The following is a 21430-nucleotide window of genomic DNA, read 5'->3' as shown; positions in this document are numbered from 1 at the left end:
CTTGTCTGAGAGCCCTCACCTATATTCTTCATGCTTGTGAGTGGCATTACTATTAGCCCAAATAACCAAGCTGGTAGAACTTATAGCTTTCCTGTTGTCTTATTCTTTTTTTTTTTTTTAAAGATTTTATTTTTTCCTTTTTATCCCCAAAGCCCCCCAGTACATAGTTGTATATTCTTCGTTGTGGGTCCTTCTAGTTGTGGCATGTGGGACGCTGCCTCAGCGTGGTCTGATGAGCAGTGCCATGTCCGCGCCCAGGATTCGAACCAACGAAACACTGGGCCGCCTGCAGCGGAGTGCGCGAACTTAACCACTCGGCCATGAGGCCAGCCCCCCCTGTTGTCTTATTCTTGATGGAGGTCCTTTAGATCTATCTAGTTTACTTTTATCTGTTTTTTTCTTGTCCTCCTCACTGTCTCTGCTGTAGTTCAGGTACTCATCATCTCTTTTGAGGGCTACAGCAACATCCTTCTCACCAGTTTCCATGCTTCTCATCTGCCCTCTTCCAACCATTGCTACCTACCACTAGAGTCATCTTTCTGAATGCAAATCTCATTATGCTAATAAACCACTTAAAACCTATTTATGGTTTCTTTTTTCGCATTGAAAGTTAAGGTATGTTTATTTTGTGGTTTATTGAGTCTTATGTGCTGACGTCTCTTCACATTTGTGTTTCTGCAATATCAGAATATTTGCAGTTCCATGGTCTGCCCAACAACATTATGCTTACATTCCTATACGTGTACCATTTTCCTGCAGTACCCTTAGACACCACTCTTCCTCTATTTATTTGTCGTACTCTTGTTTGAAAACACAGTTTAAATATTACATCTTCTGCAAAAATTTCCTGACTTGCCTCAAATCTGACACATGGTAGCCATTCACTCACTTGTTTAATGGCTACATCTCTTAATTTTCCTGTATTCAAGCTCAACACATATGATTTCTTCAACCATTCTTTGTATAACAAGTTTTCTCAACCATTTATTACATTTGATACTTTTGTCTTTTGAAAAACTCTAAATTTATTCGTCTCTTTAGTTGATACATTCCTAACTAAACACACTATATGGAAAGTTTTCTAATATTGTCAGATTTCACGTCTGTAGCTACTCATTTCATCTCCAGTCTATCAAGTGACCTTATATATTGTGACTCCCTTAGCCTTGAGGTTCATGGTGGAGGCCTTTGATTTTTTCTTTTTAAGAATTTACTTTTTATAGAACAGTTTTAGGTTTACAACAAAACTAAGAGTGAGGTACAGAGATGTCTCCACACATGCAGATCCTCCCCTTTTATCAACATCACTCACCAGAGTGGTACATTTTTTTTACCAAGGATCAACCTACATTGATACATTATAATTATCCAAAGTCTACAGCTTACCCTAGGGTTCACTCTTGGTGTTGTACAATCTATGAGTTTGGGTAAAAGTATAATGACAGGTATTCATCATTATAACATCATACAGAGTATTTTCACTGCCCTAGAAATCCTCTATGCTCTATTTATTCATCCCTCCCTGGAGGCCTTTTTTAGGACAGGTGAAAGATTAGATCGGTCCAATATGTGGACCTCCCAGAGTGAGATTTTTTGCAAAAAGCGTGAAGGGATACATAAGAATAAAGATGGAAAAGGAATCCACGGGATTTATTGAAGGAATAATGTTCTAGAAATCAATGGGGAGACTCTAGTCCTAATGTTGCCACTAACTCACTAGGCAACTCTGGGCAGACAGTAAAATTGCTCTGCATCTCAATTCTCCACTTGATAAAACACAGGCATTAGAATAGAGGATTAATGATGCCTCCGACCTTATTGTACTCTAATTGTTAAATTGCCCAAATTAAATCATTTGTATGATAGGAAAAAATCTTTAACAATAATAACTGTCATGAACTCTGTAAGAAATAAATAAATTTAAATGGATAAATTCCACTACGGCTAGTAAAATCCTCTAGGAATAAGTCAGAGAATAACATTAGTAGAAAATATTAAGCTAACCATCAAAATATTATTCCCCATTTAGATACATGGCAAGAAATATAAAGACTTCAACGTACATAAATATCTGACAGAACTATTGAGCTTTATACAAAATCTGTCATATAAATTGCATTTTAAGTGTAACAAACAACCAGTTTTAACAATGGACAATTGCTATATGCTAGTACTAAACCCAGTCAGAGAATAAGCAGTCCACTTCTAACTAATAGATGTTTCCACAAAGTATCTAAGAATAATACGATCTTAAGGACTTGAACAATTTAATCTGAAGAAAAATATTGTAGTATTTATAACAAGTATATATAAAAGATAAGCAAACATGTTTGCACTCAACATTTATGATAAAACAAAAATTCAAGAAATCCAAGAGGATCTAAATATCATGAGCATGGAATAAAATAGGCTCTGGATTTATAGAAGAAAAACTGCTCCTAAATAATCTCCAGACTCTATTTTATCAATAACAGAAATCTGACTGATTTGTGAGAGTAGTATTTGTGAATAGAAAAATTCACATTGCCTGTGAATTGTGTTCTGAAGATGAAAGGAAATATGTGGGAACATAGGGTGTTCCTTTAAGAGTTGTCAGATCATAATAATTGTGTGCCGAGACAGTCATCAGAAATTAATTCTTCTATTAAGAGTTGATTGAAGACACTAACCTAATGTAGGTCCTTTTGAGGAGGCATTGTTAATGGAAGAAAACTAGTAGGAAAAGCCTGAGGGGAAATGAATCCAGTCCAGCATGAAAAAATCTGCACCAGGTTTGAAAAATCACCCCATCCTTCTGTGTAAGTAAGATGCTAAGAAACACGACTACTTTTTGAATCTAAGTCCCTGTGTTTTCCGAGAAGGAGCTGTAAGAGGGGCAGGGGCAGAGATGGCATCCGGGGACTCTGAGGCACCCACTCCCTTCTGAGTCAGACAGAGGTCAGGATCATCCTGGGACCAGACCACCAGCAAGGCATCAGAGCGTGTCCTCTAAATAAGATGAAGGCACTTCAGAAAATTAACTACCTTCTCATCTTCTACCTCAGTTTCTCACCGTTCATCTACATAAAAAGTAAGCCTTTTCCATTTATTGAACATCTGGCACTTTTCTTGACTTTTAAATATTTCTTGCAAATAGTTCATAATGTTGCATGTTCTACAGAAGACAAGGCTTAAAAAAGAAGTAAAAAGAATGTGCCGTGAGGAATTGTCCTGTGTTAAACAACTGAGTGGTACCAGTCAGTGTGAGCAGTTTTCTGATTCTATGATTTCCAGTGAGTACTTAGAAATAGAAAATGTTCTTGTTTTTTCTCTTTGAGTGGTGAGTGGGAGACTCAAATAGCCACATAGAAAAGAGTGTTGTGTTTATACTTTTACAAAATAGATTTGGCACTTTATAATTGATGCCCTTAAAAGGAAGTTAATCATAAGCTATATTGCACTTTATTCCTGATTCTATGTGTTTATCTCCACTTTTAAAGAACTTTGTATTCCAACATTTGCTCTTATAATCAAGGGGATAGTCTCAGTTTTTCCCAAAGGATAATGATTCACAGTGTCTCTTTTGCCAGGGAGAAATGGGCTTCTTTTCTATTTACGTGCTTCTGTTTTACAAATAAAGATATTATAGTCCACAAACATCCCTAAATAAAAACAGGAGTAATGTTTCTGGGATAATCTTGTCAGGTGTGTGGCAGTATGGAAAATCAGAGGAGAGCAAATGGCCTCAGCTGTGTTTATGAAGGAACGTAGCTATTGAACACGTTTAAAATGAAGACAGGCAGAGTGTGTGCTTGTCAGAGGGGCCGTGTGATTTGTGTCCGTTGAATCTGAATATCAATAAGGCAAAGCCTAGAGCAGCTGCTGTTGAACAAGACGACTTGGCATTAGCGCACAGTGTTGTGTAATCTGGGTCACCTTCTGTGGCTGCACCAGCGAGATTGTGACATGTAGGGTTTACAGCTGAGCATATATCACAGGTTGGGTGAAAATAGGAGTAGTTGCCATAGCTAGATAGCTGAAGGCAATTACAGATAAACCAAGTCAAACTTTAAATAAACGAACAGTAAAACACCAAATAGCAACACACGCACACATGCGTGCGCATCCACACAGAAACAATTTTTTTCAGCAATGTATTTGTTGAAAAGACTTGTTATTTAAGTAGTTATCCATCCTTCCTTAAATTTAAGGTGGGCCCCATGCAATAGAAAGTGGGGAAGTAGCATTATGTTGAGATGTGCGGGTGGGAGGAGAAAGGGAGCAAAAGAAATGGTAAGACACAGAAAATGCCAGGTGAAGTGAGTTTAACAAAGAACTTTGTAATTTCAATGTAATATATATTAAAGTTCCCGGTGTTTGCTGCACTTAGCTTTTAAGGAGATGAATATGTAACCTCTAAAGTATACCTCTCTTTTCGTAAGGGTCTCGTAACTATGAACCTGTAATTACATACCAATGATTTGTTTTCTCTCTCTTTGAGTTGGTGATTTTATTAATAGACTCTAAATGAACATTTGTAGTTATTTGATTTATTCTCTAGCACAATATTTTTATTGGTTTAAAAAATAAATTTTGGGCTAGCCCCAGTGACCTAGCACTTAAGTTCAGCCTGGTCTGCTTTGGCGGCCTGGGTTCGGTTCCTGGGCACAGACTTACACCACTCATCTGTAGTGGCCATGTTGTGACAGCTGCTCACATACAGAAAAAGAGGAGGATTGGCAGTGGATGTTAGTTCAGGGCAAATCTTCCTTAGCAAAAATAAATAAATAAATAAATTCAAGGCCTCATTCTGTTTAATTTTTAAGCAGGCAGACTTTTATCTGTGTTAATATATTTGTTGGCAAGAGATATTGCCTTCCTATTCCCGGTCAAAACATTTAGTTTAGAATTTTCTTTTTACCTGACTTTAAAACTTTCCCAACCTGGGCTCAGCCTTCTTTTCCACTATCACCTCTTAGTACTCTTGACATAAAGCCTACGTTACAGCCAAATAAGTAAAATAATAGCTAATGGTAAAAATGGCTAACATTGTGTTAATAAGTATATGCTATATTCCATTTAATTCTTGCAACAACCTTCTAAGATAGATACTATTATAATTGTCCACATTTTATAGACTAAGACACAAAGACTCAAATCGTACCTTAGGCTTTGGTGCACATCAGAGAGCTAGAATGTTTGTTTAAGATGCAGCTTCTCCAGTCCACCTTCAGTTACTTAGTATGTCTGGGTGGGTCCTAGGAGCCTGAAATTTAATAGGCTCTCTATTTCAAGCGCAGGTGATCAGAAATTCTGCACCACCCAATAAGTCTTTCTTGAGAACTTTATTGAGAACATTATGATGCTAGGAATCACCGGAATAGTAAAATATAAACATATCTCTCCCTTCAAAGGGATACTTTAGAAGAAAAGGAAAGCAATACAAGCTTTACAAGTTTGTTCCCATTTAATATACATGACCACCCTGTCAAGTAGAATTTGTCATTAATTCCATATTACAGCTGAAGAAATTGAGGCACATAGAGGTTTATGAACTTGCCCAAGGCCATCCTGCTAGTGAATGGCGGGGCTGGAACTAGAGCCTGGTGGTTTGGCTCTGGATTCTGTTCTTATAGCTTATGCGACCTAATTCCCTCAAAGGGATAATGCAGCAGGCTGAGCTTGCTACTCAGAACATAATAAGCACACAGAAAATTTTAGTTATTAGGGTCATATTAGTTGAATGAATCAATGATTCTTCCTCTTGGACTTTGAAATATATTCCCTTAAATTTAAAAGAAAAGAGTCACCTCTGGCTCCATACTGTAGTTTTTCATGAAGTGGTGCCTTGCCTCCTCCCAGGGGCATGCCGTTTATGCTGTTGTCCAATGTCCCATGCACTTTATGTCCTTCTGGATGAGTGCCTGTGACGAGGAATATTAGAGAAGGGTTCAGGAAGTGGCATTCATTTCCTGTTCCCGAGCAGGTAGAAATTCGCCTGTACATGGAGATGCAATGAATTTGCTGTTACTCTTCCAATTGTTGTCAGACCTGTTCCACAATTTTGTAGAACTGGTTCTCATGTATGGAATCAATTGGATTTTAATAATTCAAGAAGAACTATTTTTTTTTCTTTTTGATGTATTAAGAGAGAATTTTCTTGGAATGAGACTTTCCTATGGTCCATTATTATAGAACTGCTTAAAATAATGAGAGCTTATACTAAACCTTACAATAAACTCTCTTTGTGACCTTGATATGTGAATCTGTGTGAAGGGCTTTAAAGAAACTATCATATTAGAGCAACCATCAATTAGAAAAGTCATCAATAGCTATATTTCACTAGTCTTTTATAAATTGGGAGGTAAATTGAGTATTTTCTTTGTAAATGTCACATTTAGATTAATTGAAAAGTAATTGTTTTAACTCGTCTTCAAAGCATGGTGATACCATGTAAATAAAATGTGGCTTGACAAAACCATTATTAAAGTTATTTGAATAATTTCAAAGACTTTGGGGGTACCGTCTAATCCTCTAGAACCCATCTGCAATTATTAAATAACTGAATTTGAATAGAAAGATTTTAAAGAATACTTTCTTTTCAAACCAACTAAAGTATAAAGAACAAATAGAATCTATAGAGATAAAATATGATCAGATTAGGGCCAGCCTGGTGGTGTAGTGGTTAAGTTCTCATGCTCCACTTCAGCGGCCCAGGGTTTGCCAGTTCAGATCCCAGGTGCAGACCTACACAGCACTCATCAAGCGGTGCTGTGGCAGCGTCCCACATACAAAGTAGAGGAAGACTGGCACAGGTGTTAGCTCGGCAACAATCTTCCTCAAGCAAAAAGAGGACATTGAGGGCTGGCCCGGTGGCGTAGAGGTTAAGTGTGCACATTCCACTTTGGCAGCCTGGGGTTCACTGGTTCAGATCCTGGCTGTGGACATGGCACCGCTTGGCAAGCTGTGCTGTGGCAGGTTTTCCACATATAAAAAGTAGAGGAAGATGGGCACGGATGTTAGCTCAGGGCCCATCTTCCTTAGCAGAAAGAGAAGGATCAGCAGATGTTAGCTCAGGGCTAATCTTCCTCAAAAAAAATAAAAACGGAGATTGACAACAGATGTTAGCTCAGGGCCAATCTTCCTCTCCAAGAAAAAAAATATATATATGTATATATGCATATGTGGTCTGATTAATCCAATCTTAATGCCATTATCAAGAAATAATTGAGTTTGCTCAATAGATCAGAGAAGGTTGATGTTCTTCATTAGGGGTAATCACTCTTCTTTAAAATTCTACATGTGTAGAAACATTTATAACTTTGATATTCACTGTGGCAATTAATATCCTTACAGCAGCTCATTGTAAAGTGCCTACATAATTTTAGAGTGAGAAAAAAAATCTCTGCTTCTTCATAAATAATTATCTCATCAGCTCACAATAAAATAGTCTCTACGTCTTGATGGTTACTCACTGGTCCCTAAATCATATAGCAGAATTAATTTTAGCTTCTATTTTTTTGATACTTATCTTAAGGTGAATCAGATTTTTGGGGAGAATTACATTCTTTTTTCATCTTTGGAGATTTTCAAAAATTACCATTCATGGTATTACAATACCATATTTTTGAAATTGGAGTGGACAAGAAAAATCACAGTTTTTAGTTTTCTTTTAAATTTTACTGCTGATTTATCAGGAAATCTCTGAGAAGCCCTATTTTCTCCTTTTAGAAAATGAAAATAAGAGCATGACTCTTCTCCATTCACACCATCTCTTTCACATCAGGTTAAGCTTTGCTGTCTATACTTAGATTGCATTTTGCATTTCTCTTCTATGGTATGTATCAAAATTTGAAAATATTGTTTTTGTGGTTGATTTATTTATGTTTTACCTATGAGATTGTAAGTCATGGCTGTAGGAACCATGGGTGTTTCGCTAACTGAAATATCCTAAGTTATAGAGTAGCTACTGCCTAACTCAGGGTAGTCATTCCGGGAATAGTTGTAAAATGAATGAATTAATGATGGAATTTTCATAGCATTTGCTATAAGAATTGAATATCTTCCTTCCACATGAAATTTTTGCATTATTTTCTAACTCTTACGTTGTTTAACTTTTTTATAACATACTTTATTATTTTAGAATAATTCTAGGTTTACGGAACAATTGAGAGAATGGTATAGAAAGGTCCTCTATATCCCACACACAGTTTCCCCTATTCTTAACATCTTACATCAGTATGGTAGAATTGTTACAATTACTGAATCAATATTGATACATTATTCGTAGCTAAAGTCTATGGTTTATTCAGATTTCTTTAGATTTTACCAATTATCCTTTTTCTATTCCACTATTCCATCTAGGACACCACATGACATTTTGTATCCTTGGGTTCCACTGGGCTGTGGCAGCTCCTCAGGGCTTCCTTGTTTTTGATGACCTTGACAGTTTTGAGGAGTACTGGTTAGGCATTTTATAGGATCCTCTAATACTGGAATTTATTTGATGATTTTCTCCTGGTAAGACTGGAGTTATGGGTTATCTGGAGGAAGACCACAGAGGTAAAGTATCATTCTTATTACATCACATGGAGGACACATATAATCAGCAGGATTTGTGACTGCTGATGTTGACCTTAATCACCTGGGAGGAGGTGTTTGTCAGATTTCTCCACTGTAAAGTTACTTCTTTTTCTTCCCTTTCTGTACTCCCCTCTTATGAAGGAAGTCACATCTAAGGTGTGGGCAGTTACGATCCCCCTCCTGGAGATGAGAGTACCTACATAGGAGCCAGCCTGGTGGCGCAGTGGTTAAGTTCGTGTACTCCGCTTCAGTGGCCCAGAGTTCACAGGCCCAGATCCCAGGTGGGGACCTAGCACCACTCATCAAGCTATGCTGTGGTGGCATCCCACATAAAATAGAGGAAGATTGACAATGGCTGGTAGCTCAGGGCCAGTCTTCCTGACAAAACAAACAAACAGAAATAAATAAGCAAATAAATGCTTGGGAAAAAAACAGCATCTACATAAATTATTTGGGATTCTTCTGCATGGGAGAGTTGGCTCTTCTCCGTTTATTAACTTATTCAAGTATTTACTTATAGCAGTATGAACTCATGGATATTTATTTCATACTCTGGGTTATAATCTAATAGTACTCTATTTTGTTACTCAAATTGTTCCAGCTTTGGCCACTGAGGGCTCTTTCAGTTGGCTTCTGTCCTCTTTTAACATACTCCCTATCAATGTGAGGTGCTTTTTCGTTCTTTGAAAACTTCCTCACTTTCTGGCTCCATCAGATATTCCAGACTCATCTTTCATCTTTCCTGCCCCAGTCCTGGCATAAGCCATGACTCCAGTAGCCCTGGTTCTCTTTTACTAGAGAACGATGATAGAAACCAAGATCTGGGCATCAGTCTGTTTGTCGCCACTGGGGTGCCAATTCTTTCACGTTATCTCAGCTGACAGAGCACAGAACTATATGTGTGTTTATTAACCTGTGTATATACACATTTCCATAAATATATCTTTATGTACACTGGTACCCATATTAAGCTAAACCTGAGTTTATAATGATGACTCTAACTTCATTACCACATAGATCTTTCTAGCTTCTTCACCTTGCTTGTCTGTAAATTCCCACTCCAACATCAGGAAACCTAGTGTTTCCACCATCTGCCATCTATTTACTTAGTTGTTTAAATTCATTAAATGTAATTTTAAAGGTACATAAAAAATATATATAGCAGCATCCGATTCTTAACCCCAAATCCTGTAGAAATAACTTTATCAATTTGAGTATAGTACTGATGTGCGTTTCCTTTGGTCCTTAGTCTTCACTCCATTTGCTCCCAGTGCTATTTACATCAGCACCTTTTCCCCCACCTCCTTCCGTGTGATTCTTCTATACATTTGTAATACAGTTAGATTTTTGTGTCACAGTCAGCGTTCCTTCCTGGAATCCCCTGACCTCCTAAACGATTTCTTAAATTTGCATACAATAAGGTTCACTTTTTGTGCTCTAAAGTTCTATATGTTTTGACAAATGCTCCGTTACAATATTATACAGAATAGTTTTACTACCTAAAAGTCCCCTGTGCTTTCCCTTTTTGATCCTCCTTTTGCATCCCAACCCCCTGGCAACCACTGATCATTTTATTGTCTCTATAGTTTTGTCTTTTACAAAATGTCCTATAATTGGAACCATAAAATATGTAGCCTTTTCAGCCTAGCTTCTTTCAAGTAACAATATTCATCTAAGGGTCCTCCGTGACTTTTTGTGACTTGATAGCTCAATTCTTTTTATCACTGAATAATATTCCATTGTGTAGATGTACCACAGTCTGTTCATTCACTCACCTGTTGAAGGTCATCTTGGTTGCTGCCAGCCTTTGGCTATGGTATTGGTTTCCTAAGGCAGCTGTAACAAAGTATCATAAACTAGGTGACTTAAACAACAGAAATTAGTTCTCTCAGAGTTCTGAGTCTGGAAGTCTGAAGTCTAGGTGTCAGCAGGGCCATGCTCCCTCTGAGGCTCTGGGTAGAATCCTTACCTCTTCCTAGCATCTGATGGTGGCCTTCAATCCTTGATGTTCCATGGCTTGCAACTGTATCACTCCAATCTCTGCCTCTGTAATGACATGGCGTTCTTTCTTCGTCTATCTGTCTCTCTTCTCTTCTTTGTATGAGGACATCAGCCATATTGGATTAGAGCCCATCCTAATGACCTCACCTTAACTTGATTACCTCTAAAAGAGCTTCTTTACAAATAAAGTCACATTCACAGTTACCAGGAGTTAGGACTTCAGCACATATCTTCTTGGGAGAGACACAGTTCAACCCATTATATCCAGTATGAACAAAACTTTGATATATGATAAAACTGCTGATTAATGCCACTTTTATCAGGCAAAATTAACTTAGTATGCAAATTGAATTATAAAAGAATTTTTAAAACATGATAAATGCTCAATACATGTTCATATTTTTCTCTTATTTTTCCTCTTTCTTTACGTTATCCCTGCCTTTTACATGTTCAACTTTCCACTTTGAATTGAGTACTCAGAAATGTCCTCCTATGTAGATTTGCCCTATGAAATTAAATTAGAGTCTAATTAATATAGAGAGTGGCACTAGAAGTAGGTCTAAATGTCTTTTCATCTTTTCTTGGGACAAATAGCTTAGCTCTCTTTCCTAAATGAATATTCAGTACTCTAACCTACTTTTCTTTTACAAATGACATTCATTACTCTGGGCACCAAAAGATTACTATGTTTTTCATTATTGATTCAAAACATTGATTATTAATGACTTTGTTGTGCATGCATTATTTGTTGTGTTTATTAACATAACGTCATTCATTATTTTCCTTGAATGTTTTTGCCACGACAGTGAAATTTGAGGAAGGAAGGTACTCAGTCATCTAGTACTAGATCCTATTTGTTGATATTGTTAACACCTTGTATCAGTCTTCTGGAGTTTCCTTCCCAATTTAATAAAAAGCAGCTATTCCTCCAAAGTTTTACAATAACGTGTTGGGTAGGCTGTCATGTATTCTCTACCTTTCTCTTTGTTCTCAGACAGGTTCTATTAAAAGGAAAACTCAAGCCAGTGTACTTACAATAATGACAGTATGGGGCACAATATGGGAAAAGACATGGCCGTAGTAATGAGCGTGGCTATTTAGAGCTGAATGGTTTTGGCTGGAGCAGAAAGTTCATTGGTTCTAGAGGGAAATCAAAGTAAGATCAGTTGTCCCTAGCCTCAAGATAGGATAATTAATAAATACTAAAATCTTATTGTTTGTTCAATCATTTCTTCATTTACTCATTTATTCAACAAGTATTTTTTGAGTCTATATTTATTCAACAAGTATTTATTGAGTCTGTATGCCTGATACTATTCCAGGCTCTGAGGATGCGGTAGTGGACAAAAGAAACCACAGTCCTTTCTCTTGTGAAGTTTACATTTTAACGGAGTGAGACAGACAAAAACCAAATAAATAGGTACAATATGTAATTAAGAGCTGGTGATTAGTGCTTTGGACAAAAGCAAAGGATGAGAGGCAGACAGAACAGGTGATCCCTGAACATACTGGGTGAATGATATTTTGGCAAAGAAAATAGCAAGTACAGAGGTTCTGAGGCAGGAATTCGCCTATAGTGTTTGAGATATTGCCAGGTGTCCAACATAGCTGGAGTGGATTAAGTGAAATAAACCGAAGTAGAAGATCCATCGGGGGTTTTATTATCTGTATCTCTAATTCTTACAATAATTCTGCAGAGTAGTTATTATTAAGCCAATTAAGACAGATATCTCACATGATACCCTTATAACTCAGCTACAAAGTGAGACAACTGAGATTTAAACCGAGATCTATCAGGTTCTAAGCATCACACCGGCTCCCAAAAGCCAAAAGTAAACATTCAGGAATTTTGCAAGCCAGTTGTTAAACTGCTGGCAGCGTGAAATGAGCAATAGTGGAAGTAATTGCATCACAGAAATTGGCAAATGCTATGAATCTGGTTTGTCTTTTATTTTTGGAAAAAAAATTAGTCCTAGATAACTAAGCATCCGTTTCATCTTTAAAACTTCTCCAAATTAAAAATGTTTGCAATTTCAATGGCTATCCCACTCCTGTGCCTAAAATCTGCAGAGGCAAGAATTGCTGACATGTAACCTAGATTAACTGTGCTGTAGCCTTTTTGGTTCTTCACATAATTGTCCTGATAATTCCCAAATGAATGATTCTTTTCTCTAAATTCAAAATTCTTTGAGCCTTTAAAATAAGTCTGCTTGAGGCAAATTAGTGAAAGCGCAGTGCTAATGAGGCTGAGTTTATGGTTCAACCTCGGTACAGTTCAGTTTCCTTCGCACGGAGACCAAGTGTATACAACAAGTAGTGGTCAGTCTGATCAGCTGGTCTCAAATTTGTAGTTTTGAACACAAGAAGAGAGAATGAAAATAGCTCTTAGCAAATCAAGCATCAATTGGAAAAATAAGCTGTGAATTAGCAGCAATAACTTTTTCACACAGGTAATGCATTATTATGATTTCACATCTGTCTATAATTTTGATCTTTCCTTTTAATGTAGTTGAAGAATGAATATTTATATTTCACACCAATTTTTAAATGAGTTGAGTCGGGACATTCAGATTTGGACCTCAGGCCATCATTGGTTAGTTGGGCATCCCTAAACACATCTGTTTAAGATTCAAGTGAGAAAATTTTCACTTCTTAAATGAGTGGGTTGGATTATATAATTACCACGTTTCCTTTGAGATCTACCTTTTTTGATTCCGTGATTATTCTCAGTAATTGAATCACAGACTTTGGTAAGTAAAGAGGGATCTTAGCAACCGTGCCCTGTATGAGCCAGCCTTCGCCAGGTTGAGCCGCAGCAACAAACTCAACATCTTAGCAGGTTACAACCACAAGGGTTTGCATTTTATTCTCACCACACGTTGGGTGCAGGTTGCCTGCAGCTTTACTCCATGTGTCTGCATTTGGGGACACAAGCTGAAGAGGTGATCCCTTTGTAGAAAACGGTGTTTTAATGGCAGAAGGAAAAAAGCAATGACAGAACCAGGAAATGGCTCTTAAAGCTTCAGCTCTTATGTGACCTGCGACACTTTCTCACACTTCATTCACCAAAGCAGGTCACGGCCAAGCCTGATGTCATTGGACCAGTGATGTATTAAGGCAGAAAGTACTTGAAATAAATAATATTGTCTACTCCATCTTTTCCCTTATTTCCAGCTTCCAGAGAGCAATTTCTAAAGAAATTTTTCTAAATAACGATTAAGGATGAATATTAAAATTTAAATGACATTGACAAAACATTTTAACAAATACGTATTAAGCAGTCAATACGAGCAAGGTATTGACCATGGAAAAGACCATTGTTCTCCAGGCATATCCACACTCCAGTGGGGTGGACAGACGTATAAAGGCAGTTCACATGTTGTTATCTATGAGAATAATCACTCTTTAAAATATTGTCAGATGTCTGTGCATTATCTGGGCATTCTTTTCAGATGTAGATAGACATAGAAAATTTAGTCTAAAAACTCAAACTAGTCTTATGATATGAAGAAGTGTTTTCTGAAAGGAAATATAATCAAGCTTTCTTTGAAATCATTAGCCCTAATAAAATGAATTATACTTTGAGGTGAAGTTCAACTAAAATTTAGGTACTAGCATATTCAATTTGTGTATTATCAATTCCTATTTCTCTCCATCTTTATTTCATTTGTCATTAGAACCCTGAAAGGAAAAACTTTGTTTCTCCCTCTACTCATCACTCTACTCACACCCAACATTTGGAGTTTTTCCCTCGACAAGTAATGCTCCAACTCTTTGTGGAAACCAACCGAGTGTCCTACAATTCAGTTCAATTCTGACACTATCTACCTGGGGTTGGTGTGGACCCCACAGGTTAAGAGTTCAGTCCCACAAGAGTGCCCACGCCCACCTCCCTCACTTCAGACACCAATCACATGGCCTGGTTGTCCTGGTTGTCACCTGTGCTTCTGACTGACTGGCTATAGATAGAGGTTCCCACAAACACTTGCTGGGTGTTTTGCTAGAGTGACTCAAAGAACTCAGAAAAGACAGTGTACTGACTAGATTACTGGTTTATTATAAAAGAACAAAATTCAATTCCAAGTCAAATGGAAGAGATATCTAGGGCAAGGTATGGAAGGTGGGAAGGGGCGTGGAGCTTCCATGTCCCCTCCAGGTGTGCCACCCTCCCAGCACCTTCACGTGTTCACCAACCTGGAAGCTCTCCAAACCCCTTCAGTTAGTTTTTTATGCAGACTGCATTTCATAGGCAGGATTGATTAAATCATTGACTACTGGTGATTAGCTCAACCTTCAGCCCTTGTCATCTTCTCAGAGGTCAGGCATCATCTTGTGGTTATCTAGGGGCTTTCCAAAAATTACCTAATTTACATGAAGACAGGTGTGCTTGAAAGAGCTTGTTATGAATAACAAGACACTCTTTTCACCTTTGTCATTCTGGAACTGTTTCAGAAACCAAGGACAAAAGACAAATATTATAAAAGCAATGCTCCTTTGACTGTTAGGAAATTACAAGAGTTTTAGGAGCTGTGTGCCAGGAACCAGGAACCATGGATGAAGACTGAAAAAATGCATTTATTATATCACAATATCACACATCTCTACCAGAGGTTGAGTAAGGAAAGAGAATTAAAATGCAAAGCTTTACATTTTAGGTATCAGTGCCTGAAAATTGCATCAAACACATTATATTATAAGAAGCTGTTGTTAAAAGATAAGCTGAGGCATATTAAAGTTTTTAAGTTTATTTGAGCAAAAACCAACTAGAATCAGGCAGTATCAAATGGGAAGTGGTTAGGAGGGCTCCTCTGACAGGACCTGGGCAAAGACTTTTATAGAGAAAAAGAGGAAGCAAGGCAAGGAAGTCATTCGATTGGCTGTAGCTTAAGCGTTTCCTTATTTGGAAAAGCCTAGTTGGCTGTTTGTGATGGGTTGTCCTTAGGTTTTGATTTCTTAACCTCCAGGTATTTGCAGGCTTAAGTTTTGGTTTGCTTCCATTAGGCTGCTAAGGCATTAAAGCCACTTCAGTCTAATGGCCTCTTTGTTTAATTCATTTAACACAACTTAACATTTATAGACTAAAAGCCTTAAGGAAAAACTGAGATATAATAACATACGCCTGAAATTTACACCATGTTATAAGCCAATATGACCTCAATAAAATAATTTTTAAAAAAAGAAAGCCTCTTCAGTCTTCCAATCTTCCCGTTATATTACCGACTCTATTTCTACATCTTCTATAAAGTTAATCACAAAATAATTAAAGAGTTAATTTCTCTATTTATAAACAGATAATTATAAAAATAAATACAATTTTTCTTCTCCTAACTAAGCTCATTATATTCTTTCTTTTCCCTTCTGACTTCCTTTATGCAACCCTCTGTGGGGCACTGAAGACAAGGAATGTCCATGTTATTTAATTCTTTCTGCTCAGTCACAGTAGCTAACTGACTAGCTGTTGGAATTGCTTGAAGTTCTGAATAGTCATAGAGCTAAGGCATCCTTTGCGTGGACTTTGTGTTTCTCGAAGCTTGGAAGAGCAAGAAGAGATGCAAGTGTGTCCGTACTGAGGGACTCAATGTCAAAAGCAGAAGCAACTCACTACCCCTTACGCTTGTATTCTCATGTTTCTTGTGTTTGGATATAATAAATCTCCAAAATCGTATTTATTTTTAAATTAGGGGAGTCTATGATTGATGTTTTCCTTGACTGTCAGATATAACTAAGCTCCATTACCCATCCTCTCTGTCCGCATTATGCTGTGTCAGGCCTTATGCTGAGTCATTTACACAGTGTATCTCACTAAATGCAAAGCTTGTGATGAAGATATTATTATTATTATTTTCCATATAAATCTAAAGCTTAGAGAGTAAAAGTAAAGCCACTCACTGAAAAGTTGATTCAGGTACCTACAACTTTTTGGTTAAATATACTTTTCACACAGCCGTATCACACAGTCAGAATGTGGAAATGCTGATTGCACTATTCATGAGGCCATCTAAACTTTGATAAATGGGACAGTTTGAAACTTTTGGTCCCCTTGAATTATACAGCCTTTACGTAGATCCAGCTTGAGAGCTCTGCATCCGGACTTTTGGCTTTATGATGGAAAACATTAGTATAAATATAATTGGCAATCATAAGTCAGAAAACATAATCAAGGGAGAGAGACGCAGTGGGGAAGATCATCAATCAAGTCTGTAAATAGGTTCCGCCTGTGAATAATGATCTATTGCTTATGCCATAAGAAATAAAGGTATTGAATAAATTATTAATCATGTATTCTAATCAGTGCATGTGCTGTAAGTATAATTTCAAATATCAACATGCTGTGTATCCTCAAAGGGAATTTGTTGTGAGACTTATGATAGGGTTTCAAGGAACCATGAACTTTGGGAATAAACTGGCTTAAAAATCCAAATATTGTACTGACCATGTATGCTATCAGGCACATTTCTCTAAGGCATTTTTGTTTTTACTCTAATAGGTAATCATAATTATGCAAATTGCTGAGTCCAGATTATCACAAAGATATAGGTCATTAATTCTTAGGGTCAACTGTCATCCCTCCCATCAATATAACTTTATTTTTTAAATAAAGAGTAGTTTTTTCTTTTTGTTTTTGTTTTTGGTGAGGAAGATTGTCGCTGAGCTAACATCTGTGTCAATCTTCCTCTATTTTATATGTGGGACACCACCACAGCACAGCTTGAAGAACAGTGTGTACGTCTGTGCTGGGGATCTGAACTGGCAAACCCCAGGCTCTTGAAGCAGAGCCGTGAAATTAACCACTATGCCACCAGGCTGTCCCAAGAGTAGTTTTTATGATGTCCTTTTTCTAGGAAATATTTCACTATTAATTGTTCAACACTGGAGAATTCATGTTTATGAAGACTCAAAATTTTCCTATTTAACTCTATTTGCTTTTGCTGTTTTGTGACTTACATGTAATCGTTTTTTGTAACCTATATCAGTCAGCGAGGTTGTGCACAGCGATCCTTTACACAGTTTAATGTGTGAAATAAACACGTGGGGAGTCAGTTAAGTGATAGATTTTTTTATGAGTTCCAAATCCAGATTTTATGACTCAGTACTCCTGTGTGGGACTCAGGAATCAGTCTTTTTTTTTTTAAACAAGACCCATGTGTCTGATACATGTTGCTTACAGACCAGACTTTAAGAGACACTAATCCAGAATTTAACAAAGTATGGGTTGGTAGATTCTTGATTCTCAAAATGTGGTAAAGACTGGTGTGAGGGAAGGAGCGAGGAGAGTTGGGGAGTAATGGAGTAAGGAAAAGGCAAGAAGCAACCAAGGGCATGATGCATCAGGACCTAGTAATAGAAAAATGCAACAGTGGGAAGTTTTGTGACATGAGGGCTGTGGACAAGGTCTCTAAATGCTATGATGAAGAGTTATCATATAGTCAGAGTCACTCAAATGTTTTCACATGAGGGCCCACAGAGAAAGGATAGTATATGCATACCACACTTGCCTATATAGTCAGGACTGTTGACAACCAAGGTTGTCACTTGGTGGCTCCTGAGCTCTGGCACTCCTGTTTAGGGGAGCAAGACATTTCCTCTACCTTCTCTGAGTTTGTCTGGCCAGAGAACGAATTAAATTCAAATGAGACAGAATAGCAGGAGAAAATTAAACAAAGTTTTATAACATGTATACATGGGAGGTTCAGGCAAGCTGAGCAACTTGCCAAAATGGCTGAAGTCCCCACTTAAATATCATATCCAGCTAATGACAAAGGAGGATGTTGGAGGTGGGGGGAGTCAGTTACAGGAGGTTACCAGAAACAGGAATAAGATTATTATGCAGATTTAAGTCCTTGCCTTTGGCATTGATTAAGAGTTTCTAGAGAGAAGGTCATCCCCTTTCTTCTTCCTGGTACAGAGAGGGAGGCACATTTACAGATAGAGATTTCCTTTGCAATGTAAATGTCTCCTAACAAAGGGCAAGCACGTTCCACCCCTCAGAACCTCCTTCCCTGTCCCAGTTTATCAAAAGCAACCAGCCCAATAACTCTCATGCCAAAGAGACATATCTTGGCGTGGCCAAGACCAGTTCCCCACACCTGTAACCTACTGTTTGCACACATTTGGAATGTGGCACTGCAGGAGATGAGAAGATGCTGAAGGACTTTAAACAGGAGCACTGACATGCTCAGACTTGGCCACACTGAGGATGTATTAAGGAAGGGCAAGGCTGTAGGTAGAAAGACCTAGCATGAAATGATAGGCACCTGAAACAGTGTGGTTAGAGTAAGAAGGAAGAAACAGGGGTGGATTTAGAAGATTTAGGGGGAAATCAGCTAAGCGTTTGATGAGAAATGGGTGAGAGGGAAAGGGAGTAGAGTGGACGATGACTCCTGGGTTTCCAGTTTATCCCACTTAAGTAATGGTACAATAGCATCTAAAATAGTAAGTGCAAAGAATAATGTGGGATGAATACTTATAATTTAAACCTGTTTATTTTGAAATGTAGTTGAGACATTCAGGTGAAGATGTCCAGTATGTAGTTGGAGATACCCCTCCAAAGTTCAAGAGGGAAACCCAATTAGGAGATAATGACTTGAATCTTCACTTGCTAATTCAATAACTATTATTGAACCCATACTATGGAATATTTACCATGATAGGAACAAACAAGAAATCTAGAGAGAAGTTCTATAAAAAAAAGTTTAAATTATGGATCAAAAGCCTTAAATATGAGTATTCATACCTAATGACCAGTTAACTCTTTTAGGAAAATAATCGTTAAAAATAAGGGCAAAGATTAACATGCCAAACAGCCATAACATTAACATATCGTGAGAAATTAGAAATAACCTTATTGATGATTGATTATTGATGAAATCAATCAAGCATATTTGTGCTAATAAAATATTTGAAACAGAAGTTGTGTTGCTTTGTGCTCCAGTTATCCAGAGTTGCTTTCAAAGATATAAACACAATCTAGTAATGAAAATTTTTCAATGGTTATTTTGAAGATTTACTTAAATGAACAGAATCTTTACCAGATATAACATCAATGTTAAAAAAAAAAGTATCTGATTATATTAATCAGAAAATAGGAATGATTTTTCATTATTTTTTAAAATTAATTGATTAATTTATTGAGGTAACATTGGTTTATAACATTAAATAAATTTCAGGTGTACATCATTATATTTCAGTTTTTCTGTAGACTACATGTTCACCACCCAAAGACTAATTACCATCCATCAGAGTACTTGTGCCCTATCACCCCTTTCATCCTCCTCCCCTCCTCCCTTCCCCTCTGGTAACTAGTAATCTAATCTCTGCATCTATGTGTTTGTTTGTTGCTGTTATTTTTATCTTCTACTTGCAAGTGAAATCATATGGTATTTGACTCTCTATCTGACTTATTTTGCTTAGCATAATACCCTCAAGGTCCATCCATTTGTCACAAATGGCAAGATTTCATCTTTTTTTTATAGCTGAGTAGTGTTCCATTGTGTATACATACCACATCTTTATCCATTCCTCCATTGATAGGCACTTAGGTTGTTTCCAAGTCTTAGCTATTGTGAATAATGCTTCAATGAACATCAGGATGCATACGTCTTTATGCGTTCACGTTTTCATGTTCTTTGGATAAATACCCAGAAGTGGAATAGCAGGATTGTATGATTTCTATTCTTAATTTTTTAAGGAATATCCATACTGTTTTCCATAGTGGCTGCACCGGTTTACATTCTTATCAGCAGTATATGAGAGTTCCCTTTTCTCCACATCCTCCCCGAAACTTATTATTTCTTGTCTTGTTAATTATAGCCATTCTGATGGGCATGAGGTGATATCTCATTGTAGCTTTGATTGCATTTCTCTAATAATTAGTGATGTTGAACATCTTTTCAAGTACCTGTTGGCCATCTGTATATCTTCTTCGGAAAAATATCTGTTCAGATCTTTTGTCTTTTTTTTTTTTTTTTTTTTTTGCTGAGGAAGATTCGCCCTGAACTAACATCTGTTGCAAATATTCCTTTATTTTGTATGTCAGAAACCATGACAGCATGGCCACTGACCAGTGGCATAGGTCTGTGCCTGAGAACCAAACCGGGGCCACCAAAGCAGAGGGCACTGAACTTATCAGTAGACCATCAGGGCTGGCCCTATTCTGCCCATTTTTTAACTTCTGTTGTTTGTTTTTGTGTTGTTGAAATGTATGAGTTCTTTATATATTTTGGATATTAACCCCTTATCAGATATATGATTTTCAAATATCTTCTCCCAATTGTTAGGTTGTCTTTTCATTTTGTTGATGGTTTCCTTTGCTGTGCAGAAGATTTTTAGTTTGATGCAGTCCCACTTGTTTATTTTTTCTTTTTAAATTAAAGCAATTTAAATATTTCCTGGGGTCTCTTAGAAAAACACACAAAAATACGGAATATAACACACAGAAAAACTTCAAAAATTTTTTTCTCCGTTTTTATGTTCTTAACATCTCTCACTACCTCCCAAAGTCCAATCTCTCAGCCTTCCCAAAGATTCTTTCTCTTGGAGTCCTCATAGGATCCCCCTTTTTTCCCTCTTGGGAATAAACCTCTATGCCTACTTATGGAAGTCCCCTGTCCTGGATTCTCAAATACTTTCTTTCCCTATTATATTAATTTTGCATCACAAAAATCCAGGAGCAAAGCAGGCAAGGATAAAATATTTCATAGAGGTTAGGGGAGGGGAAGGGAAGATGAGCAGAGTAAGCCAAATTTACTCCAGTGGAAAAGGAAGGAGAAAAAGAATGCCAGTGCTTATGCAAAAGTCACCATTTGCTTCTCAAAAAATGTAAGTGAAAAAAAATCCATGTAGGATGTCAAATTGTATGTCAGGTACA

At 37.2% G+C, this 21430-nt stretch overlaps 1 protein-coding gene across 1 annotated transcript in view; it reads left to right on the top strand.

Moving 5' to 3' along the window:
* The first annotated feature begins 2819 nt into the window (after window positions 1–2819).
* CRB1 (crumbs cell polarity complex component 1) overlaps window positions 2820–21430 on the top strand; it is a 199063-nt gene continuing 180452 nt past the window's right edge. Inside the window, exon 1 of the mRNA XM_014829037.3 lies at window positions 2820–3070. Coding sequence (XP_014684523.3) covers window positions 2998–3070 — 73 coding nt within the window. The 5' untranslated portion in view covers window positions 2820–2997. The remainder of the gene's footprint in view (window positions 3071–21430) is intronic.

Source organism: Equus asinus, chromosome 30 (assembly GCF_041296235.1).
Source record: "Equus asinus isolate D_3611 breed Donkey chromosome 30, EquAss-T2T_v2, whole genome shotgun sequence".
NCBI lineage: Eukaryota > Metazoa > Chordata > Mammalia > Perissodactyla > Equidae > Equus > Equus asinus.
Note: the sequence above shows the minus strand (reverse complement) of the source record. Positions and strands in the feature narration are given on the sequence as shown.